This window comes from Squalius cephalus (genome assembly GCF_949319135.1).
Source record: "Squalius cephalus genome assembly, chromosome: 3".
Classification (NCBI taxonomy): domain Eukaryota; kingdom Metazoa; phylum Chordata; class Actinopteri; order Cypriniformes; family Leuciscidae; genus Squalius; species Squalius cephalus.
This window is the reverse complement of record NC_137124.1, coordinates 8,689,432-8,710,219: the sequence shown is the minus strand read 5'-3', so window position 1 is coordinate 8,710,219 and position 20,788 is coordinate 8,689,432. Positions and strand designations below refer to the sequence as shown.

The following is a 20,788-nucleotide window of genomic DNA, read 5'->3' as shown; positions in this document are numbered from 1 at the left end:
ATAACATGTTAAAATGTTACGACTATGAAGTCAGAAATCACACTGATGTTTGTGAAAATAGAATTATTTCTTTAGATTAAGATATTTTCTCTATAGGCTCAACAATCTCCATGAGAACAGATATGGACACTGTGGCTCTATATTATCCTCTGTCTAATGTCACATATGCATGTGTTTAGAGTCCTTTCATAAAAAGGGGGGCTTTGTGTTGTTTTCTCTGGCTAGCCATCACAGCTTATTTTCCTTGATTAGTTTTCCTTGCACCTGTTCAACAAGCTGAGTGTGGCGTCATGCAAAATGACAAATCTGCACCTCAGTGAGAAGAATCTGCAAATCAGCATATTAGAATGATTTCTGAAGGATCATGTGACACTGAAGAAAGGTCAGTAACTTTCAAATCCACTTTATATCCCTTTACAGTGTCTTAGATCTGTTCAGATATCCTCTGATGCGCGACACATGTCCTCCAACATCTGCTGTCTTCAGCTGTTACACCGTCAACCCCCTCCTGAGTTCCTCACCCTCTCATTTGGTCAAACTGTTTGACGTGTCATTCCTCACACGTCAATTAGTCAGCCAACATCCTGGAACAGTTCACACCTTCCATGTGTGTTAAGTAGCCTATATCCCAGACAATTTGATGTACTTTTTAGTTAACCTTAATGGCACTTTTGTTTCCTTTTGTATCAGATATCAGTCCACAACAGTCATGAAGCTGTAAGATTTCACAATCCAACATCAGTTAAGAAAAGTATTGTAAGAATATAGTTCAGTGGTTATGCATGGCATTTGATTATATTCCATGGTATTTTAATGTTGCCATAAAGTACAGTATTTCAAACAGGGAATTGCACTGAGTTTAAAAAGCAGCAGTTTCAAGTATAACATTTTAAATGAGTCCTTATTCAAAAAGAAATACACTGGACATTTTAAATGTTTGACATACAAAATCAATTGGTTGTGCCTAATGCACCAAAGGCTTCAAAGTGTGTTTTAAATTTAGTACATTTCATTATTTATCATGCGGTTGCATAGGGTGTTATAACAGGCCCCAAAGCATCTGGCATCGATCATGTTCAACAAAAATTATCATATTTTCAAGTATAACATTTTAAATGAGTCCTCAGTCCTGATTCAAAAAGATATACACTGGATATTTTAAATGTTTGACACACCAAAGCCTTCAAAGTGTGTTTTAAAATTAGTAGGCCTACATTTCATGGTTATTTATCATGTGCATGTGGTTGCATAGGATGTTATAAAAGGCCCCCAAGCATCTGGCAGTGCCTCATCATGTTTAACAAACATTATCATATTTTCCCTGAGGTAGGCTTAAAACTGGGTCTTTACATGACCTGTATCTACATATCAGTTTTTGTGAATCAGTCAAAAACCTGAGCCACCCAAATATAGCAACTAACTACACATTACTGGCGCTAATAAGACAAACCCGGCGAACGAGGATCCGCGAGCACTGGGTCCGCGTCGACCGGCCCCCGACAATTCCACCAATCACGGCGCACGACTGTGCGTGAGTGGCAGCTCAGTAGACCAATCACGACCACAAACTCTACAATGGGCGTGGCTAGAGTGGAGAGGGGTGGGGATTTCGGGGTCATTCACAGACAGTCTTGCTGCTCCGCTCTGACGGCGTGTGTTGGAGGGGAAGGGTGAAGCAGCACAGCAGCACTACAGTCTTATTAAACAACAAACGTCCCAATCAGCAGCGTTTTCAGACGTAGTAGAAAGGATTCTCACGAAAATCATATGCAAGCAACCGTGAGTTCAAGTGCCAGAAGGCGTCGGTGACCGTTGATCAACGGCTGCGCTAGCTGTTGTGCTAACACTCGTCATCAGACAACATCAGTCCAATCCGTTTCTAACTGTAATACCGCGAGCTTCTCTCGCGCTTTAGCCAGCAGTCATTGAGTTGATTTGCCCCGCTGGAAAGGGTGTTGGAGCTGAACCCCTTCCTGTGGCTCCTGTGCTCCCCCGTCACCTTTGCCCCCCTCTTTCACCCGAAACACTGGACACACACAAGCGGCCGGAGAACGGCGAGAGGCCCGTGAAGCTGGGGGTGGTACCGGACTCGCTCGCTTTAGGAGCGCCTAAAGAAAGGCTCAGTCGTGGGGACTCGCCGACCAACATGGACGGGTTGGCCGTGGAGGTGCGCGGCTCCAACGGGGCCTTCTACAAGGTAACCTCATTTTAAACAACAATATGAAACCATAACGGTCAAGTGTACGCATTCACGAACGAGTCGGGACAGCTCAGGTGGGATGCAGTGGTGTGTATCACTTTCAAAGAGGCCCGAGATGTGCTGTGATGGTTTGGACCTGCTCGCTCGCTAGTCATCGGCCTGATTTGGATTGATTTGTTTGTTGTATTTCTTAGCTTGTAAACAGGGGATCCATGGAGTCCTGTTAGCAGGTTAGCTAATGAGTCTGTTGATGAGGGTAGTGTCTCAACATCTAGTGAGCTGCCCTACCTAGACAGCACTTCTGGGCTTTCATAAGAGGATGGGTGGCTCACTTTGTTTTGAGACACATGGGCCTGGTTTCACAGACAGGGCTTTGATTAAGTTCAATTAGGACATTTAAGTAGCTTTGATAAACATTACTGGTGTGAATATTGAGAAACAACAATGGCATATTTTAAGATATGTCAGTGCATGTTGCTTTCAGTTGAAACAGCTCAAACATGCATTTTAGTCTGTGAAACCGGGGGATGATGGGACACTCCATCGGTGCTCGAAGGGATAGGTGGCCCAAAAATGAAATTTGTCATCATTTATCATCCTCATGTTGTACCAAAACCCGTTCTTTCTTCTATGGGCCACACGCAGAGATGTTCGAGTATGACAGCATTATTCAGAGTCACTGCATCTTTTTTTTCCAGGCAATTAAAGCGAATAATTCTGATGTCATCATTCTTCCAAAATGAAGATGAAGATTTCATTTTCGGATGAGCTGTGCCATTAAGACATGTGGTTGTTGTTTTTTATTACATATAGGCCTGGTTTCACAGACAGGGCTTAGTTCAGTTTGGACATCTAAGTAGCTTTTATAAACATGCCATAGAAAAAAGCATTACTGGTGTGAATCTTGAGACAAATCAATGGCACTGACATTTTTTAAGATATCAGTGCAATTTGCTTCCAGTTAAAACGGCTAGTCTGGGACTCGTCTTAAACCTTGTCTGTGAAACCGGGGGATCAAGTGCCGGCCTTATATTGTGTGTTTTATATGCATATTGGTGCCATTGGTTGTGTTTTTCACAAGCCTGTCCTCTTTGTTTGATCCGCTTGAGTTCAGGTTAGGCTGTGGGAAACCACTCAGTTCAGCTTTTGTGACGGAAAAAAGTGTTGCGTCAACCGAATGGGCCGTTTGGACCAAAGACTCGTTCCAGAACTGCTTTTGCCTATGAATTCATTCAGGTTGAGTCCCAGATGATGAACGGCTCCTCTGACCAATCACGAGGTATTCATTTAGGTATTGTGACCCTCCAGTTTGATCAAACTACAGCTGCGAAGTCACACAAATGTTTCAGTGATTTCATCCATCTCTGTGGAAGTGTGAACCGAGAATTCAACAGAGCCTGTATTGATGGGCGTATTATTCCATAGGTAATATATAAGGATATACTGTTTAGTGGTAAGGTGACAGTGACGGCTGTTTCAAGCTGTAAAACTCTGAGGGGCCGAAGCAGGTGTGAGAGGAACAGGTGATCTCTCTCTCTCTCTCTCTCTCTCTCTCTCTGCTGACACCCAACACTCTACAACCCCCCCCACCACTATTACTAACACACTCCTATCCTTTGCTCTCTTCATGCCCGGTACATATTGTATGATATTGGGTCGTCCCAAATTAAATATGACCAATCGTGGCGATTGATATCTGTGGTCGTGAATCCTAAACGCTGGATCTACGTCATACAGTGAGAGAGGCTCAAAGACGGCTGTTGTCACTGAGTTGAAGACTGAGTTTTCATTTACGGATGAACTATGCCATTAAGACTAAGGCCATGTGGATGTTTTTTTTCTGTCTGTGAAACCAGGCTCATGTCTCTCAAAACAAAGTGAGCCACCCATCCTTGCGACCAAAGATAGCCTGCGATAATTTCCTGACAAGTTATCACGATCATCTCTCAGTGTGTTTGCTGCTACGACCCTCGTCTACTGACTAGCCAATAAACATGCAACATGAAATGGCGTATTGATCAACGCGATTCGCTAAAACTGTTTTCCTCAAGCTCCATTTGTAAGATTGGCGTGGCGTTTTCCCAATCCATGACCACGTCCATATTCTCCTCTTTCGCTTCCTCCTCTTTTTTTCAGCGCACATAAACACAATTACCATAGTGTGATTGATCTTGCTCTGTTTGTTCACCACTAGCTCATGCTGATGACGTTTTATTCTTCTCTATTAACTTGCGTCGTAGCCTACCATTCAACAAGTGTCATCATCGTACAGTCTACATACATGTCGTATCCGAGATTATTAGATCCATGTCGTCCAGTGTGATCTGTAAATGATCTTATAGGATTGCCGAAATCACTCAGTCTTTAGCAGGCATTACTTTTCCCTTCCGTGACCCGTCATGTTGTTATGTAAAAGATGAATTCTTGCCAATTTAGTCCCGCCTCTGTTTTGTTTATAAACATATTCTGCATTTTTGCTGTTAGCACTGTTTAACATATAATCCCAAAAAACAAGAGTCGCCACTTTCCCTTCTGTTCTGGGATTTAAGATGCCCTTAAAAAATGCCTTTTGGGGAAAGTCTGCTCTAATATTCAGAGTAGTGATCAATGCATCTGATATGTGCAGATTATAACTTTTGCATGCCGACTTGAAATATGTACTTTCAGTTTTGTTGTCAAGCAGGGTTTTGTTTTCCCCAAAGTAACATATAGTCTTTGTATAATACCTGTTCATAAGTGTGAAATATGAAAGTCATTTCTTTTAGACTTGCAGTTTAACTTCAAGGTTTCTACGAAGTTCCCCCATGTGTGAATGAATGGAGGTCTCCGTCATAGATCAGTCATCCGCCACTCGTCCTGTTGGGTCCTTGCAGTCTGTAGTGTCACATTCCCAGAACGACCACCCTAACGTAAGCCTCAGTGCCTCTCAAGCGGTCATGGGGATATGTAACTTCACAATCTAGTATGTTGGAATGGCTTCAACACGGGACAGTCTATATTAAAAGCCTGCCCTGTTGCTTTTCAGATTTTGCTGACTTGTAAGCAGGGATTTAATAGCTCATAAATAGAGCTGGTTATTGTACATGACTTCACAGTTTCACAGTTTCAAGATTCACAGTTTTTTACTGGTTCGGTGCCGTCTTGCCCTATAGACTGACATACAGAAAGAAATACTGTATGTCTCTCTCAGTTGGATGATGTGGATTTGGCAGCCGTGAGAGTGCAGATTCATCCATTAGTCGCTTGTGTGTGAATTCATGTGTCTCGTGACTCTAAATAGGCCTGCATATGCACTTGAGCTAGTTTTTCTGAAACTAGCCAGTCTCTTCCAAGCAGGTTACACACTGTCTCCCCGTCCCATATTAGGCATTGTCTGTGTGTTAGCTAAGCTATGATGGGGGTGGCGGCGGCTGGAGTAAATCGTTTTATGGCAGCTCGGGTAGATTTGTGGAGGTAGGAGGAGTGATGGATGAGGAACAGATTTTGAGGAGGGGACTCTGGGTGCCTCCCTCCAACTCCCCTATTACGTCTCGCATTCACAAGCTCTCACATGCTACACCTGTGACGTGTTTGTGGCACACGTTGCTTTATCAACTTCAAGAATTAGATCACTTCAAAATGAAAATTCTGTCATCATTTACTTGCCCTCAAGTTGTTTCAAACCTGTATTTATTTCTTCTGTTGAACACAAAAGAAGATATTTTGAAGAATGTCGGTAACCAGGCAGTTGATGGACCCCATTGACTTCCATAGTAGGAAAAAAAATACTATGGAAGTCAATGGTTTGGTTACCGACATTCTTCAAAACAACCTGAAGAAGTTCATACAGGTTTGAAACAACTTGAGAGTGAGTAAATGATGAGACAATTTTCATTCTGAAGTGATCTAATCCATTAATGTGTAATAGCACACGGTTTTGCATCACGTTTGTCTCACACGCAGGTTTTGTTAGCAAATGTAACTCCCTAAACAACAGGTACTAACTTGGTACCATGGAGAACAGTTGTGCTGATCATATTTTCTCTTGTTTTTTTAGGGTTTCATCAAAGATGTACACGAAGACTCCCTCACAATAGTCTTTGAAAACAAGTAAGTTGGCCGAGCTTTTCCATGCTCTTTCCCAAAGCCTTTGACGAGGATTTGCTTGCTGAGTGTTCACTCTCTGCCACCTACACAACCAACACAAATATAAAGTTAGCCGAGAAGAGCTTGACCCTGTTTAAATGCAGTGTGTGTATCTCTGGCATCTTTAAAAGTGGCTTAGCAATGGTACTGCAGGCTGGCCTGTTACCAGTTATCTTGAAATATTTATATAAAATATATAAACTACCGTTCAAAAGTTTGGGGTCGTTACGATTTAAAAAAAAAAAAAAAAAAAATTCAGCAAGGATGTGTTAAAATGATCAAAAAGTGACAGTAAAAACATAATGTTATAAAAGATCTCGATTTTAAATAAGTGCTGTTCATTTGAACTTTATTAAGCAGAACAACTGTTTTCAACATTGAAATAATAAGAAATGTTAATTGAGCAGCAAATCATCATATGATTTCTGAAGGGCCACGTGAGACTTGAGTAATGATGCTGAAAATCAGCTTTGATTTACATTTTAAAATAAATTTAAATAGAAACATTTCAAATTGTAATCATATTTCACAATACTGTTTTGCTGTATTTGTGATCCAATAAATGCAGCCTTGGTGAGCATAAGAGGCTTCTTTCAAAAGCATTAAAAAAAAGAACCCCAAACTTGTAATGTGTAGACATCTTAACAAAATGAACATGGTTGTATCCATTATTTTATTGATTAAATTCATTCTAGTATGAACGTACAAGGATATCAATCTATTTAAATGCATGTAAGATAGGGTCTTATCTGATTTGGCACATCTCACTATCAGCTTGTTTTCTTAAACGTTTAACTGATAGATCACTTCCACTTTTCCTTCAGCCATGTGCTCTCAGCACCTGTGCTACCTCTCTGTCAGACAGCTCTTTATAGTTCTCCTCTCCCCCTCTTTCACCCCCCATGTCACCCTACTCCTCCCATCTTTATCTGTCTTTTTTCTTCTTCTCTCACTCCCCCGTTTCGGGCGGACTGAGATCCGTAAATAGCCTGGTGAGGTATGCAGGCAGGGGAGTGTGGGACGGTAGCCCTGCCATTCTTGGGATGGTTCTGCTGACCCATGCTGTGGATTTTATTAGATTTGTGTATAATGGTGTCTAACTAACCTGAGTTTAGCTGTTATGGTCAAACAGATTAAGACAGTGAGGTTTTTTGCTAACCGAGTAAACTGCTAGTTTTCATGACACTTGTTTTAATTTAAGAGTGACTTATTCAAAGTTGTAAACTTTACATGTGCATCTGAGAGCACATGTTTTGCTCATTTCAGTAGATTGACACTGACATCTGTCAGAGGAAACATATTACATTAAACTGTGCTGTTTCTCTCTGCGTTGGGTTCGTGAGCGCAGGGTTTTTGGAGGTGGGGTGTCAAAGAAGTGAAACTAGAGTTGTACCTGTCGTTAGAAAGCTGACTGACAGCTCCCTCTGTCTGTCTGTGTGTGTGTGTGTGTGTGTGTGTGTGTGTGTGTGTGTGGCTTCTTTCCACAAGTTGGCAACCGGAGAGACAGCTGCCGTTCAGTGACGTGAGGTTGCCACCCCCAACCGATTACCACAAGGACATTTGTGAGGGAGATGAGGTGGAGGTAGGGATACGTTCACTCCTGAAACCCCGGGAGCACTCCTCAAATCATCACCCTGAAAAAAAGCCCCCACATATGAATCATCACTGGAGAAATAGCCCTTTGAAATGCTATGCTTACAAAACATGTATCAGACTCTCATCTTACATTACTTTCCTTTGCCCTAAACACAGGTCATTCTTTAAAGACAACATGAAATGCCTTTACAACACATTTAACTTTAGTAATATGACGTACTTCGGAGTGAAACACAGGAAATTATGTATAAAGGGGCTTTATTTATAATGAGATTTTATCCATGGGATTTGATTGGATGCCCATGCAGCCTTTATGTGAGCAAAAAAGTAATTTCAGAGGTGACAAAAGTTGTTATATTTTGACTATAATAATCAATAATTTTTTTCTTTAGGATGGTGTGTGCTAAATAATACTTTTATCAGTTTTGATTTCATGTTGTCTTTAAGAGTGTTAACGTTGTTCATTCTGATTTATACCTTTTCATCACTATATACAAAATATTTTCACTGCAACACCTGTATAACTTAAAGGGGTCATGACATAATCAAATTAAAACGTCATGCAAGTTTCATTAGGCTTATAACGTCGTCCTCATTATAAACAAAGCATTTATTCAGTCAAGCTCCAAAAACGGTTAGTTTTGATATTGCGGGATCTGTGACGTCACACGGGCAAATACATTTGTAATGTTATTAACATAATGTTTTCAAACCACTTTGATACTGTTTCCTATGGAATGACGTTAGCCAATCATAACCGTGGCCGTTCACTAACAAGCCTTAAAGGAGCCGCCCCTTAAAAACGGATCATGCAGACAGGATCAGAATGAGTGTTGAAAGTAATCGTTTTATATATATTGTTTTTGTGTGTGTGTGTGTGTGTGCAAAAACCTTTATTAACATTATAAGTGAACCTCAAGAAAAATGTTAAAATAATAAAAGTAAAATTAATAATAAAAATCCATGTCATGACCCCTTTAAATTGCAAAACATGATCGACCATTTGATATTGCCCATTTCATATTTGTTCCAATATCTCCAATATTAGCTGAAATTAATGTTTGTGATGCCTTGTAGCATTTTAATTTTTATTAAATCTATATTATTATAAAATAATATAGAATTTCAATATCTACTATTTCTGTTATTGGTCATAAGAAAATGAAAATTATTACTTTGAATTTGACTGATTAACAGATCCAGCATCTACCAACAACATTCTCAATGAATAATGCTTTTTTTTTTTTTTTTTTTTTTGGTAAATATTGTGTAAAATAAATGTTTCTGCAAATGTATGTACATCTTAATTGCTATCATTAAATTATATTATAATGTAGATTGGGCATCCTAATCTAGGTATTGGTGTCTTCCATTAAGAAATCGGCTTTTCTACCCCTCTCTATCAGTCTATTCACACACACTCACAATGTCCATTTTTTCAGTGCTTTCCTTACACACACACACACACACTGAGCTGGTCTTTCTCCTGCAGGTTTACTCCAGAGCCAACGAGCAGGAGCCCTGCGGCTGGTGGATGGCGAGGGTGAGGATGATGAAGGGAGAGGTAAGTCGGGCCTAGGTGAGCATGTGTTTGATCAGATGTGGGTTACTGGGTCTGCATTTCAAGGGTTCTGTCTCATTATTCACGCCTCCGAAGTTGAGTCCAAAGTGAATGTATGAATATTGATGAAGGGTGTTTCGGGTCTTTTTGGGACTTGCTGCTCCAGTAGGCCTTTAACACGCACAACTGCAGCACTGACCCAGTTACCCACAACCACTAGAGTGATCTCATTTATTGAGTCAGACTGAAGCCCCTGGTGATCTAATAGCAGATCGCCTCAAGCTCTAGAATATGTGTTCAGTTTGCATGAGCAAGATAAACAACCGCAAAATGTAGGTCCATTTAAAGACATCTGGAATCTTCTATATGGATCCCACTTAAGGCATCAGATTAAAGGAATGTTCTGGGTTCATCGATTAAAGATTATTTACCTATTATGCCCTTTTACTAAGTCTTGATTTTGTGATCTACTGCAATAGGTTTTCATTCTTGAATGCACATTATTTTTCACATATTCTCCGTCTCGTCTCTTCCCAGTCTGTCAGTGACGCTCTGTTTAGGTCCTGTCTCTCTGAAGCCCCTCCTTCTGAAAAGCACAGTGTGCTCTGATTGGTCGGCTGTACCAGTGTGTTGTTGTGATTGGTCAAGCTCTTCGGGCGTGTTTGGGGAAATGTCCCGCCTCTTACCATAATCGCGAGTTTCAACACACTGCTAACCAACTCAACCAGGCCTCATCCCTTTATTCTGCGTACGCCTTGGGCAGGAATTATTTAAATGAGGATTATTGAGAAATGTTCGTTACTGAAAGAAAACTCAAGACTACAATGGAGGCGTTTCAGGGAGTTCAGAAACAGTGACACTGATATAGAGATGAACTCCCGCTGGAGGGACTTTGCAGACCTTTTTCATGCTCAAAAAGCAACATTACATCCTAAAAAAAGTTAAAATCATAATGAGTCCTCTTTACTAATACACTCTACTAACACTGCTTAAACTCCTCAGAGCTTGTCTCTGCCACTGTTTATTGTCACATGTTCCTGTTCAAACCTGCCTCTGGACACACATTTTGGCTAATTAGGTTAAGGCAGCACATGGGTGACAGGCAGACTTCTCATAGTGAAGCACTGGGACCCTGTCTTCTCCCTCCTGCACACTTTACTCTTGATACTGGGGCAGTCGAATAATAGGACGAATTTAGACTTGACTTTTGACTGCATTCTAGGTCATCGAGTGTAGTCGCGTGTTGCGCTGATATGAGATGTGGCTGCTTATTATAGGGTTTGTTTTTGGGTTCCCCGATTATCTTTAAATCTGTTTTCTTCCTCACTGCTTTTATTACAGACAGTAGATACTTAAACGTAGATAAGTAGTTTGTTGAGGTTGGTTTGTAAAGGACTACACGCCCGTGCACATATATATTCAAATGCACAATATTAGGTTGCGCAATAAAATTTAGCTGGACAGTAACTTTATTCTAGAGCTGCTGTAAAGCCAAAACACTCTGTTACTGTAATTTCCTATTATCACTGTCAAGCTGCTTTGAAACAAATCTGTTTTGTTAAAAGCACTATATAAATGAAGGTGACGACTTGCTAACGTGTCTCATCAGAGTGACTTATTACTGTCAGTTTGAGCTAGTGATCTACCACAACAAACCCGTCTTTGAGCAGCTTCAGTCTGTTTGCTGTGAAAGAGGCCATTGTGACTTGTGTGATAAACAGTCAGCTGGTCATTACTGAAAAATAAACCCAACAGGAGCCAGAATCAAAGATGACTACCTTTATCTCGCTTATTGCATGGATAATTGCCAAATAAGAGGGCATTTAAAATTGTTTTTGAGTTATTTTATGTTATTAAATGGACAAATATGCATCTAAACAGTATTTATACAAAAATATTTGGTTCTAGAATGCCGTGTTTAAACCAATCAAAATGAGTCCACAGAGCAACAATTGGTAGAATAATACAATTTAACTACCCTAAATGAGTAACAAGCAAAGGTTAGCATGCAGACATTATCATGTGTGTGTGTGGTGGGCATTGTGAGATCTGTTTTTATTATTTCATCCCGATTCAGTTCTATGTGATCGAGTATGCAGCCTGTGACGCCACATACAACGAAATCGTCACATCGGAAAGAATCCGGCCAGTCAATCCCAACAGCCCCTCCTCTGAAAACTCCTTCTACAAAATCCCTATTGCTGTACCCGAGGATCTCAGAGAAATGTAAGTCACATGTTCTGATGGTCCACTTTTTAATGTTTACAACTCATTATTGCAGTGGTTCTGTGGGGTCGCAGGTCTGTTCTGATGGGGTGGCACACAGCTAAGGTTGGGTAACGTTCATATTTTAGCAATTTGGATTCTGCTTATCGATTCCCAGTTTCGATTCCAATATGGTCAAAAAAAAAAAGTCAAACATCCTGTGTGTTTTTTTGCAAAACGTTCTGTGATATTCGATTCCCAACTCTTCCTACAGCAGGGGGAATATGCTAAATGCGACTAATTATACAATCATGCATAGTTAGGGTGGAAAAATAAATGATCTTTTTTATAACTTTTGAAATATTTATATTACACTACAGTCCAAAAGTTTGGGGTCAGTATTAAAAAAGAAAGTAATGCTTTTATTCAGCAAGGATGCATTCAAATGATCATTTACATAATTGTGTGTGTGACCATTTATTATTAACATTTATAAAAGATTTCTGTTTCAAATAAATTATATTCTTTTGAACTTTCCATTCATCAAAGAACCCTGAAAAATATCTGGCTATTCTCATAAAAATATTAATATGAAGAATATGAATCATTTCAACATTGATTATAATCAGAAATGTTTCTTGAGCAGCAAATCAGCATATGAGAATGATTTCTGAAGGATCATGTGACTCTGAAGGATCATGTGACACTGAAGACTGGAGTAATGATGCTGAAAATACAGCTTTGCATCACAGGAATATTTTAGATTGTACTATTGAACAGTTTTTCTGTATTTAGCATCAAATGCTGCCTTAGTGAACAGAAGAGACTTACGACCTCAAACCTTTTGAATAGTAGTGTATATCTGCACATTTTCTGTTCTCTCCACATCTATCTTGCTTCCTCTAAGCAGTATTATGGTTTAAATTTGTCTGTCATTTTATCTCAGGCTAACCAAATTAAGCCAATGTGAACAGATGGTGCGACAATGCTTAAAAGCCATGAAAAAAATTAAATCTTTGAGAGAAATAAAATACGACCCAGTTTATATTAACTATATGAAGACACACTAGCAGAACCATTGCTTTATTGATTTTGTTGAATTTTGGAAGAATTGTTTATTTCTTTATTTTGAATGTTGCAGCTGTTTAACTGAGAACATCCACAAAGACTTCAGGAAAGCAATCGGAGCCAACTGCATCTTCTACAACACCTCTACACACCAACTTATTGTCCTGGTCGGTGTTTAATGCTTATTTATTCTCGTTTCATGAGACTGAAATATGCTCTGTTGTGTCTGAAGGTGTTTGTCTGTTTCTCCACAGTCCACAAATGAGTCCACGGTGAAACGAGCATCTCTACTGAGTGACATGCACTTCCGGAGTATTCGCACCAAACTCATGCTGATGTCCCGTAATGAGGAGGCCACCAAACACTTAGAGGTTAGCAAATATGTGCTTTTTTTTTTTTTTTACCTACCATTTGTTACTCGTTTTGCATTTAAATAGGTTAGCCTGTCCTAAACAACACAATAAACATGAAGAAGATATAATAGCTGGTTGAGATTATTGCATTGATTGTTAATAATATCAGCTTGAGCGATTAACAGAAATAGTAGCTCCCCCTTGTGTCAGTTGCAGGCTTGATAATGGAATTTGTAAAATGGTTTTCATTCAATTGAGTAAATATTGTTGAAAAATATTTTTATACATCTCTTTTGTGGTCGTTAAATTGTATCATGTATATATTGCTATTATTTTTGGCAGCTTGGTCTTTGGATATCAGTATAGGCATAAACCTATGTAAGTTGAGCAATAGTTAACTTGATTTAGTTCCTGTACAACAATGTTTTACCACAAATACCAATTCATTAAGTAAACAAACACTGAAGAGCTGCCTGTGCTTTTTTTATTCGGGTAGAGCAGATTTTTTCCCCCCTGAACCGCCACAATTTGTGGAAAGAATTCCTCTGCAGTTCAGACTTTATTCCCCTGTTGATTGTTAGTGCAGTTTTTCTTTTGGTCATTATATGCATGTTCCTGTAAAAGTGATCCTGGTCATGCTAGAATCCCCATGTGGTTTAATTAAACAGACATCCAGCTCAACGTGTGTGTGTTCTTGTGTGTGCCGCAGACGAGTAAACAGCTGGCGTCTGCGTATCAGGAGGAAGTGCGGGTGCGTGAGGATCTGATGGGTTTGGCCATCGGTTCTCACGGCGCCAACATCCAGCAGGCCCGCAAAGTTCCCGGCGTCACAGCCATTGAGCTGGAAGAAGAGAGCTGCACATTCAGGATCTACGGAGAGGTCTTCATCTTTTTTTTTTTTTAAGAGCTTTTTTAAGGGGTGTAACGATGCATGCATTCATACCAAAAAAGTGCAGTACGAGTCTTTCGGTTCGGTATGCATGTGTACTAAACTAATACAGTGTTGTTTTGACCCCTGCACGTTAGTTGAACGACTTCAGGTTTTTTTTAAGTTGACATTTGTGATTTAAAGTCGAGTCTGATGACATCATTAATGAACAAATAAGCCTGAACCTCGAGCCGAGACTCGAACGCGTGTTTTCTTGTGCACAGCTATGGCATATTGACACAGCGCTCCTACATAACAGCTTTTTTAGTTTGTGTGTGTTTGGGTCGTTATATTTCTCACAGATTTCCGCTCGTTCTAAATCAGATACAGTAGCACAGTAAAGATTTCATTTATATGAATGCATTAGTGAGAGCGATTGCGTGTGAATTAATTCTACCTGGCAGCGTCTCTCTACTAATAGTGAACCTGTAGGTTTTAGTTACTAAGAAATATATGCTAGAACTTTTCAGTTTCTAAGCTATTTTATTGATAAATCACAGAACAGAGTTGACAATACATTTCTACGCTACTGAATGTTTCTGTGTGCGCATGATCTGTACGTGATGTGCAAGCTATTCCCCGAATGTGTGTGTGTTACAATGCAGCAGTGCATTAGTTTAGAACGGCAATTAACTTTTTAAAACACTCATTCACCTGATCAAGTTTTTAGTATCCAGATGGTATAATCAAACACATCTTGTGAAGCGCTCTCGGAGAATGCATTTCTCATTTTGACTGTTGGAAACGGAGCGTAAGGGGCCGTTCACGCATCGTGTCTTTTACACGCTCAAGATCGTTATTTCATAATGCAAGCGATGCGGTGCAGCACCCTCTTTTTCCAGGCACGCCTCTGCCGCAAGCGCACTGCAGGTTATGTGACAAACCAACCGATCAGCTTTGGCCTTTCCGTAACAACATCGAAAGCTCGGCCGAACAGCTGATTGTAGCTGTACACAGTGGGTTTTTATTTCTCATCTCCATAAATATGTAGTAGTAAAGCTAATGCAAGGGCTACAAATCAATTAATCCTTTACTGATACTTCCTCGTCATTATGGAGAGCGCAGTTCATGGTTGCATAGCAACGACAGACGCCACGGGAGAGCAAGCGCTTGTGGAAAGGAGGAGAACGTTTTTGCTTTCCACGCGTTTTTAGACGCGATATGTGAACGGCCCCTAAAAGTGGACTTCAAAGATTTATTATCCTGTTGCGCCCTCTTTAGGCCATGATCAGCGACTAGTCGATGTTGTCTTGGAATAAAAGTCTTCCCTTTCTTGCAAATGAAGCTCAAGAGGAAGTAAAAATAAGACTTAATTGAGCAAAGCAACAAAGTCGAGATGACAGTCACCGGATTTGAATTTGTCTCTGGCCAGGGCACTATTGTAAATTTTTCTAATCTGCTGTTTGGCAATGACCATGCAACTTAATTTTTTGTAAGATTCACCTCACCTGTTCCCCACAATTAAATCTCACTCCTCTCGTCTTTCTCTTTAATTGCGGAATCCTGAAGTTGACTTCTTTTTAAAAATAATCTTTATTTTGATTCTGTTAATTTTTTTCTTAAACGTGACGTGTTTTATATTAAGCGCTTGAAACATTAAGCCTTCATGGCTTGAACTAGAGTCAGATGCATGTTGTTAAATGCGATGTGTTGTCCTCAGAGCACAACTTACACCTCACGTTGTACATTTCGCATAAAGGATTATCCTGACAGCAAAAAAGTCTACGTTTAACTTTGCAGACTTGCAATGCACAAGTGGCAGCGTCTACGGATGAGCGTCAAATAGACGGAGCGGATTAGAATGGGAGCGCAATAATTCTAACCTTATTCTAAAGTAGTTTGCTAGCATATTTTGCATCTAAAACCTTCACTTTTGTGTACCGTTAAACTCCTAGTTCATCTTGTGCGGATTTATAAAGATGCATGTAAGGTGAGTAACACCAGTGGTTTTCTCTTTCTGACTCAAGACCCCAGAGGCGGTAAAGCAGGCCAGAACTTTTCTGGAGTTTAAAGAGGATTCCTTCCCGGTTCCCAGGAACCTCGTAGGTGAGTTGGTTTTCAGACACATTTCATTTGTGGACCGACACAAATTCTGAAACTGTTCTAACCCAATGATTCTCTTTTACAACAGGCAAGGTTATTGGCAAAAACGGCAAAATTATCCAGGAAATAGTAGACAAATCAGGTGTGGTTCGGGTCCGGATCGAAGGGGACAATGATAAAAAGCTGCCCAGGGAGGAGGTAGGCAGGCAGGGGGCTGGCAGAGACAACACTGTCAGCAGCCAAGAGGTGAATGAGCCGCCCACCTGATACAACAAATACAGCTAAATAAAACCTCAGTGAGGAAAACAACACATTATTAGTAACAAGCTGTTTATTTTCATGAAAGGGGACACACATTGTGACATGTTTTTAACCTTAAACATCTGAAATTGCTTCTGATTTTACTAACACCACAACTGCTAGATTCTGATCAGATTCCATAAACACTTCTTTTGTTTTTCAGGGAATGGTTCCCTTTATCTTTGTTGGAACCAAAGAGAACATCAGTAACGCCCAGGCTTTGCTCGAATACCACGTGGCCTACCTTCAGGTTAGTCACCAGTCATAAAAACTGAGGTTTGTCCTTTTTAGCACATGCATTTCACCTTCAGGGTGTTCAGCTTCTGAACTGATTGCAGTTGCTTAACCCTCTGGGGACCAAGGTGTTTTTGGGGCCCTTGAGATGTTCTGACATGCCTTGACATTTGTGCTTTTTTCAGTTATTTATAAACATGTTAATGACAAAGGTGTAAATTCACTATATATAGCACAAACAGGGCTACCATAATATGCGAGCAACTTGTATGTAGATGTTTGTATTTTTAAGAGAATAATGTTTATGCGTGGTTATTGGAAAAAAATAAAATGAAAGTTGCTGAATTAAGACCACAAAACACATATTAAATATGTGTCCACAAGACTTTTGACCAATGGATGTGGTCCCTTTGAGTTCTAGCTTCAAAATTATATGAAAATAGTCTTGCTTTATCGTTCACAAAAAAAAAAATACATTGATTTAAATGGTGTAAAACAGGTTTTGCTTGGAAAGCCAATATGCGAGGGGGAGGAGCAGTTTACACCCACTCTGCATAATGACTCTGCCTAATGAGCCATCCTTTCAGGTGTGACACTGACTGAGCCACAATGCAAGGACAAAGGATGTATTTAGAAGAAGACTTATATTGACCATTTAAGATTTTGCTTACATCTCTCTTGTAAATATGTTTTGCCATTTTATTAAAAATGTTACAATTACAACAATAATTACAATTTCAACAATATTTCAAGTGTACTCTTTCTTTGTAAAAAAGAAAAAGAAAAAAGATTATAGGCCTACATTTTATCATATGTATTCATTAGTTTGAATATAGCCAACATTGGAACATCTAACATCTTAGTCTATGACTTTATTTTTGACAAATATATATATATATATATATATATATATATATATATATATATATATATATATATATATATATATATATATATATATATATATAAAACGTTAGATATGAGCAGAAATTGCTAAACAAAAGCTTATTTTATGTGGCAGTATATTTTACAGTAGCCTAAAAACTGTACCCAAATCTAGTCAACAAGTGACTGACTGTAACGTTGTTTTTATGAAATATTAGGGCATATAAATGCTAATTTGCAGTTTAATACGTTGCTTATACAAATACATTTTATTTCAACATATTCCAGTCGATTTTTACTCATCTCAGTAGGCTATAGCAAAGCAGTTTATTCTTTCACACACAGACGCGCGATTTATATTTAGGCTAAACAGTCTTTACAAATATGTACCCTTCATTCATCTCACAGAAAGGCGAGTCATATTATAGAAATGCGATTCATCTTTTTGCGGTTTGCATAGGCCTACACTAACGTTATTCCATAACGTTATTCCACACTTGAGAAAAGAAAACAGCCTACCTCACTCCTCAGCGGGATCTGCTCCTCATATCAGGATATATTGTTCCTCATATCAGCACTGTTCTGAGGAATCTTTTCTCCATAAGGTAGGCTATATTATGCCTCACTCGATCGCGACGCGCTTTGTTTACAGCTGATGTGGGCGTTTCACAGATCTTCAATAGTTCTCAGAATTTGCGTTTGAATAGCACGCGCTCTCCGTGGGCGTGTCACATTACTGTGAATTAGCTCGTAATGAGCTCGACTGGAGTCGCTCTCTTTTTATACAGATTACAGAAGATGAGAATATTTGTTTTTTATATAAGTTACTTCATTTAACAGATGCGATCTCAAGCTTTATGCCCGTGGGTCTGTCTGCCTGTTTGACTGAATTTTCGCGGAGTTATAGATCATTTTCGAACGCGTTTCAAATGGGAGTTTACTGACAGTGAGAAGGCAGAAATCGCATCATGTTAATTTTTCTTTATTTGTCAAAAAGCAAAACACTTTATTTTTATTGTGAGTATACAGAAAAAAAATAGAAACTGAACAGGATCGTTTGATGTATTACACGAAAATGAAAGATCAAAATTAACAGAGCATTTAGTGTTTATTTTCATTGCTAAAAAAAAAAAACGAGCAAAACGCGCGGGCGCGTTTTTGGTCCCCAGAGGGTTAAGGGTGTCTGGAACTCCCATGCGTTTGTTCTGTTATTGTTATGTACGGTTCATTATTTGCAACATAAAATTGCACAGATTCATTGTACCACTAAAGATGTTTTAAATAAACTTTGGTATCTTGACTGGTCAGCTGATCTCCGCTTCCATGGAAAGCTGTTGGTCACCCTTAACCACGAACTGACGCTAAAAATACCCCCGCTGGGGGTAGATATGGTTGGGGACGGGGCAAAGTGTGGATTACATGCCATCTACTCCTCTCAAAATAGACATTTCCCCTCTCCGTCCCGTCCCAGCTCCACCAGCGCTCAGCTGCTGTTTCAAACCGCCAGCTGTCACATTCTGATTTGACACCCGCACACGTTTACTGACATGTTGCATCTAGTGAAAACCCACCGCGGTAAATGCTGTCTGTGCAGAAAATCCTGCTAGCCGGATCACATGAAGAACTGGCAATCATTTCATCAGCCTCTGTATTATATTATCATATATTATAATGTCAGCAATATAAATAGCATATTTAATATTTTCCCCCATTTTTCTTTAAAAAAATGAAAACCAGTATAATATATATTATAAATATTATAATTAGGGCTGTCAAGTGATTAATTGATCTAATTACATGATGTGGCGATTAATTAATCTAACCATTATTTTTGTTATATTATAAATGCCAATATATTATATTGTCTTGTATTGCATATTTTATTATATTATCATATATTGTCCGTATATTAATAGCTTGTATAATTTTTCCCCTTTTGCTATTAAACAATGACACCCAGTCAGATTTGTGTGTGTGTTCTCTGCATATGTAGATGAATCACAGTGCCTGACGCCTCTGTTTCTCTGTGATTGACAGGAGGTGGAGCAGTTGCGTCTGGAGCGTCTACAGATCGATGAGCAGCTCCGTCAGATTGGGGTGGGATATCGCGCAGCCCCCAGCCGCTCGGGGTCAGGGGTCGCCGGTGAGCGTGAGCGGGGATACCTCACGGACGAGAGCACTAACTCTGTGCAAACCACACGCACCTACGGAGGAAGAGGACGTGGACGCAAACCTAACAATGCGTACTCTGGCTATGGTGAGACTACAACTCCCATGATGCTCCTCTGTCTTGAACAGTCTATCCGATCCTTAAGTCTGACGTCAAGCGTCACTGTTTCCAGGTCTAAACGCAGATTCCATAAGCAAACTAACGATACTAATACACACTCGCTTTAAAACTACAGAAGAATCATGATCTTAACCTTAACAGGGCTCTACGCTAACTTTTTTCCCAAGGTGCACATGTGCTCCTAAATGAAAAAATTTAGGAGCACACAAATAAATATAGGAGCACAGTGAAAAAAGTTGATTAAACTGCTCAGTTCATATGGATTAGTTTTATGATCTTTTTATTCGCACTTTGAATGTCAATAGACTAAAATTATACATAAAATCAAAAATGTATTAATAGACAACCTCTAAATTTGGATCAGGTGAAACATATGGATGAACCATGAACTTTTTTTCGAAGCATTAAAGTGGTTGTTGTGTAGGCTGTCAATGGAGGGAAATAAATCTCTCAATTTCATCAAAAAGTTCTTCATTTGTGTTCCGAAGATGAGTGAAAGTCTTACGGGTTTGGAACGACATGATGGAGAGTAATAAATGACAGAATTTTCTCTTTTGGGTGAACTACCTGTTTAATAATTAGCTATGCAATTATTAGTTTTAGCCTACTTCAAAATATATAAAAGAATGAACACCTCAATAAAGTATAAAGTGCTAAAAACAAAACAAATGCCTTTTTTCCTTTGCAGTACTTGCAGTAGGCTACATTAAGTTGTCCTCAAAAATGAGTTTTTGTCGTCTTCCTGTCCTCAGTGTCGACTGTTTTGGTTGTAACTTAAGTTTCTGCACTTGGTCTTTTTTTGAGACCTAAACGTTGCTAATACAATTTTGATACTCATTTGCAAGTATTGATAGTGTGCGGGAGTTCCTTTTTTTTTTTTGCACTTGGTCTTTTGAGATAATGACTATAGGCGTCATACTGTGTTGCGTATCTAGCTCACTTAGTGTTTACTGCTTTTATGGTGTAGGGGCCTGTTTACACCTGGTCACTTCATGCGTTT

The 20,788-nt window shown here is 39.4% G+C and overlaps 1 protein-coding gene across 2 annotated transcripts in view; it reads left to right on the top strand.

Moving 5' to 3' along the window:
- Positions 1 to 1,592: 1,592 nt before the first annotated feature.
- fxr2 (FMR1 autosomal homolog 2) overlaps positions 1,593 to 20,788 on the top strand; it is a 32,775-nt gene continuing 13,579 nt past the window's right edge. Inside the window, exons 1-12 of one of the 2 annotated variants that reach the window (XM_079867669.1) lie at positions 1,593 to 2,197; positions 6,237 to 6,289; positions 7,814 to 7,907; positions 9,414 to 9,485; positions 11,560 to 11,708; positions 12,829 to 12,922; positions 13,010 to 13,126; positions 13,818 to 13,988; positions 16,004 to 16,082; positions 16,168 to 16,325; positions 16,543 to 16,629; positions 19,536 to 19,755. In XM_079867669.1, coding sequence (XP_079723795.1) covers positions 2,147 to 2,197; positions 6,237 to 6,289; positions 7,814 to 7,907; positions 9,414 to 9,485; positions 11,560 to 11,708; positions 12,829 to 12,922; positions 13,010 to 13,126; positions 13,818 to 13,988; positions 16,004 to 16,082; positions 16,168 to 16,325; positions 16,543 to 16,629; positions 19,536 to 19,755 — 1,345 coding nt within the window. In that variant the 5' untranslated portion in view covers positions 1,593 to 2,146. The remainder of the gene's footprint in view (positions 2,198 to 6,236; positions 6,290 to 7,813; positions 7,908 to 9,413; positions 9,486 to 11,559; positions 11,709 to 12,828; positions 12,923 to 13,009; positions 13,127 to 13,817; positions 13,989 to 16,003; positions 16,083 to 16,167; positions 16,326 to 16,542; positions 16,630 to 19,535; positions 19,756 to 20,788) is intronic. The other variant, XM_079867670.1, reaches the window with a different exon arrangement.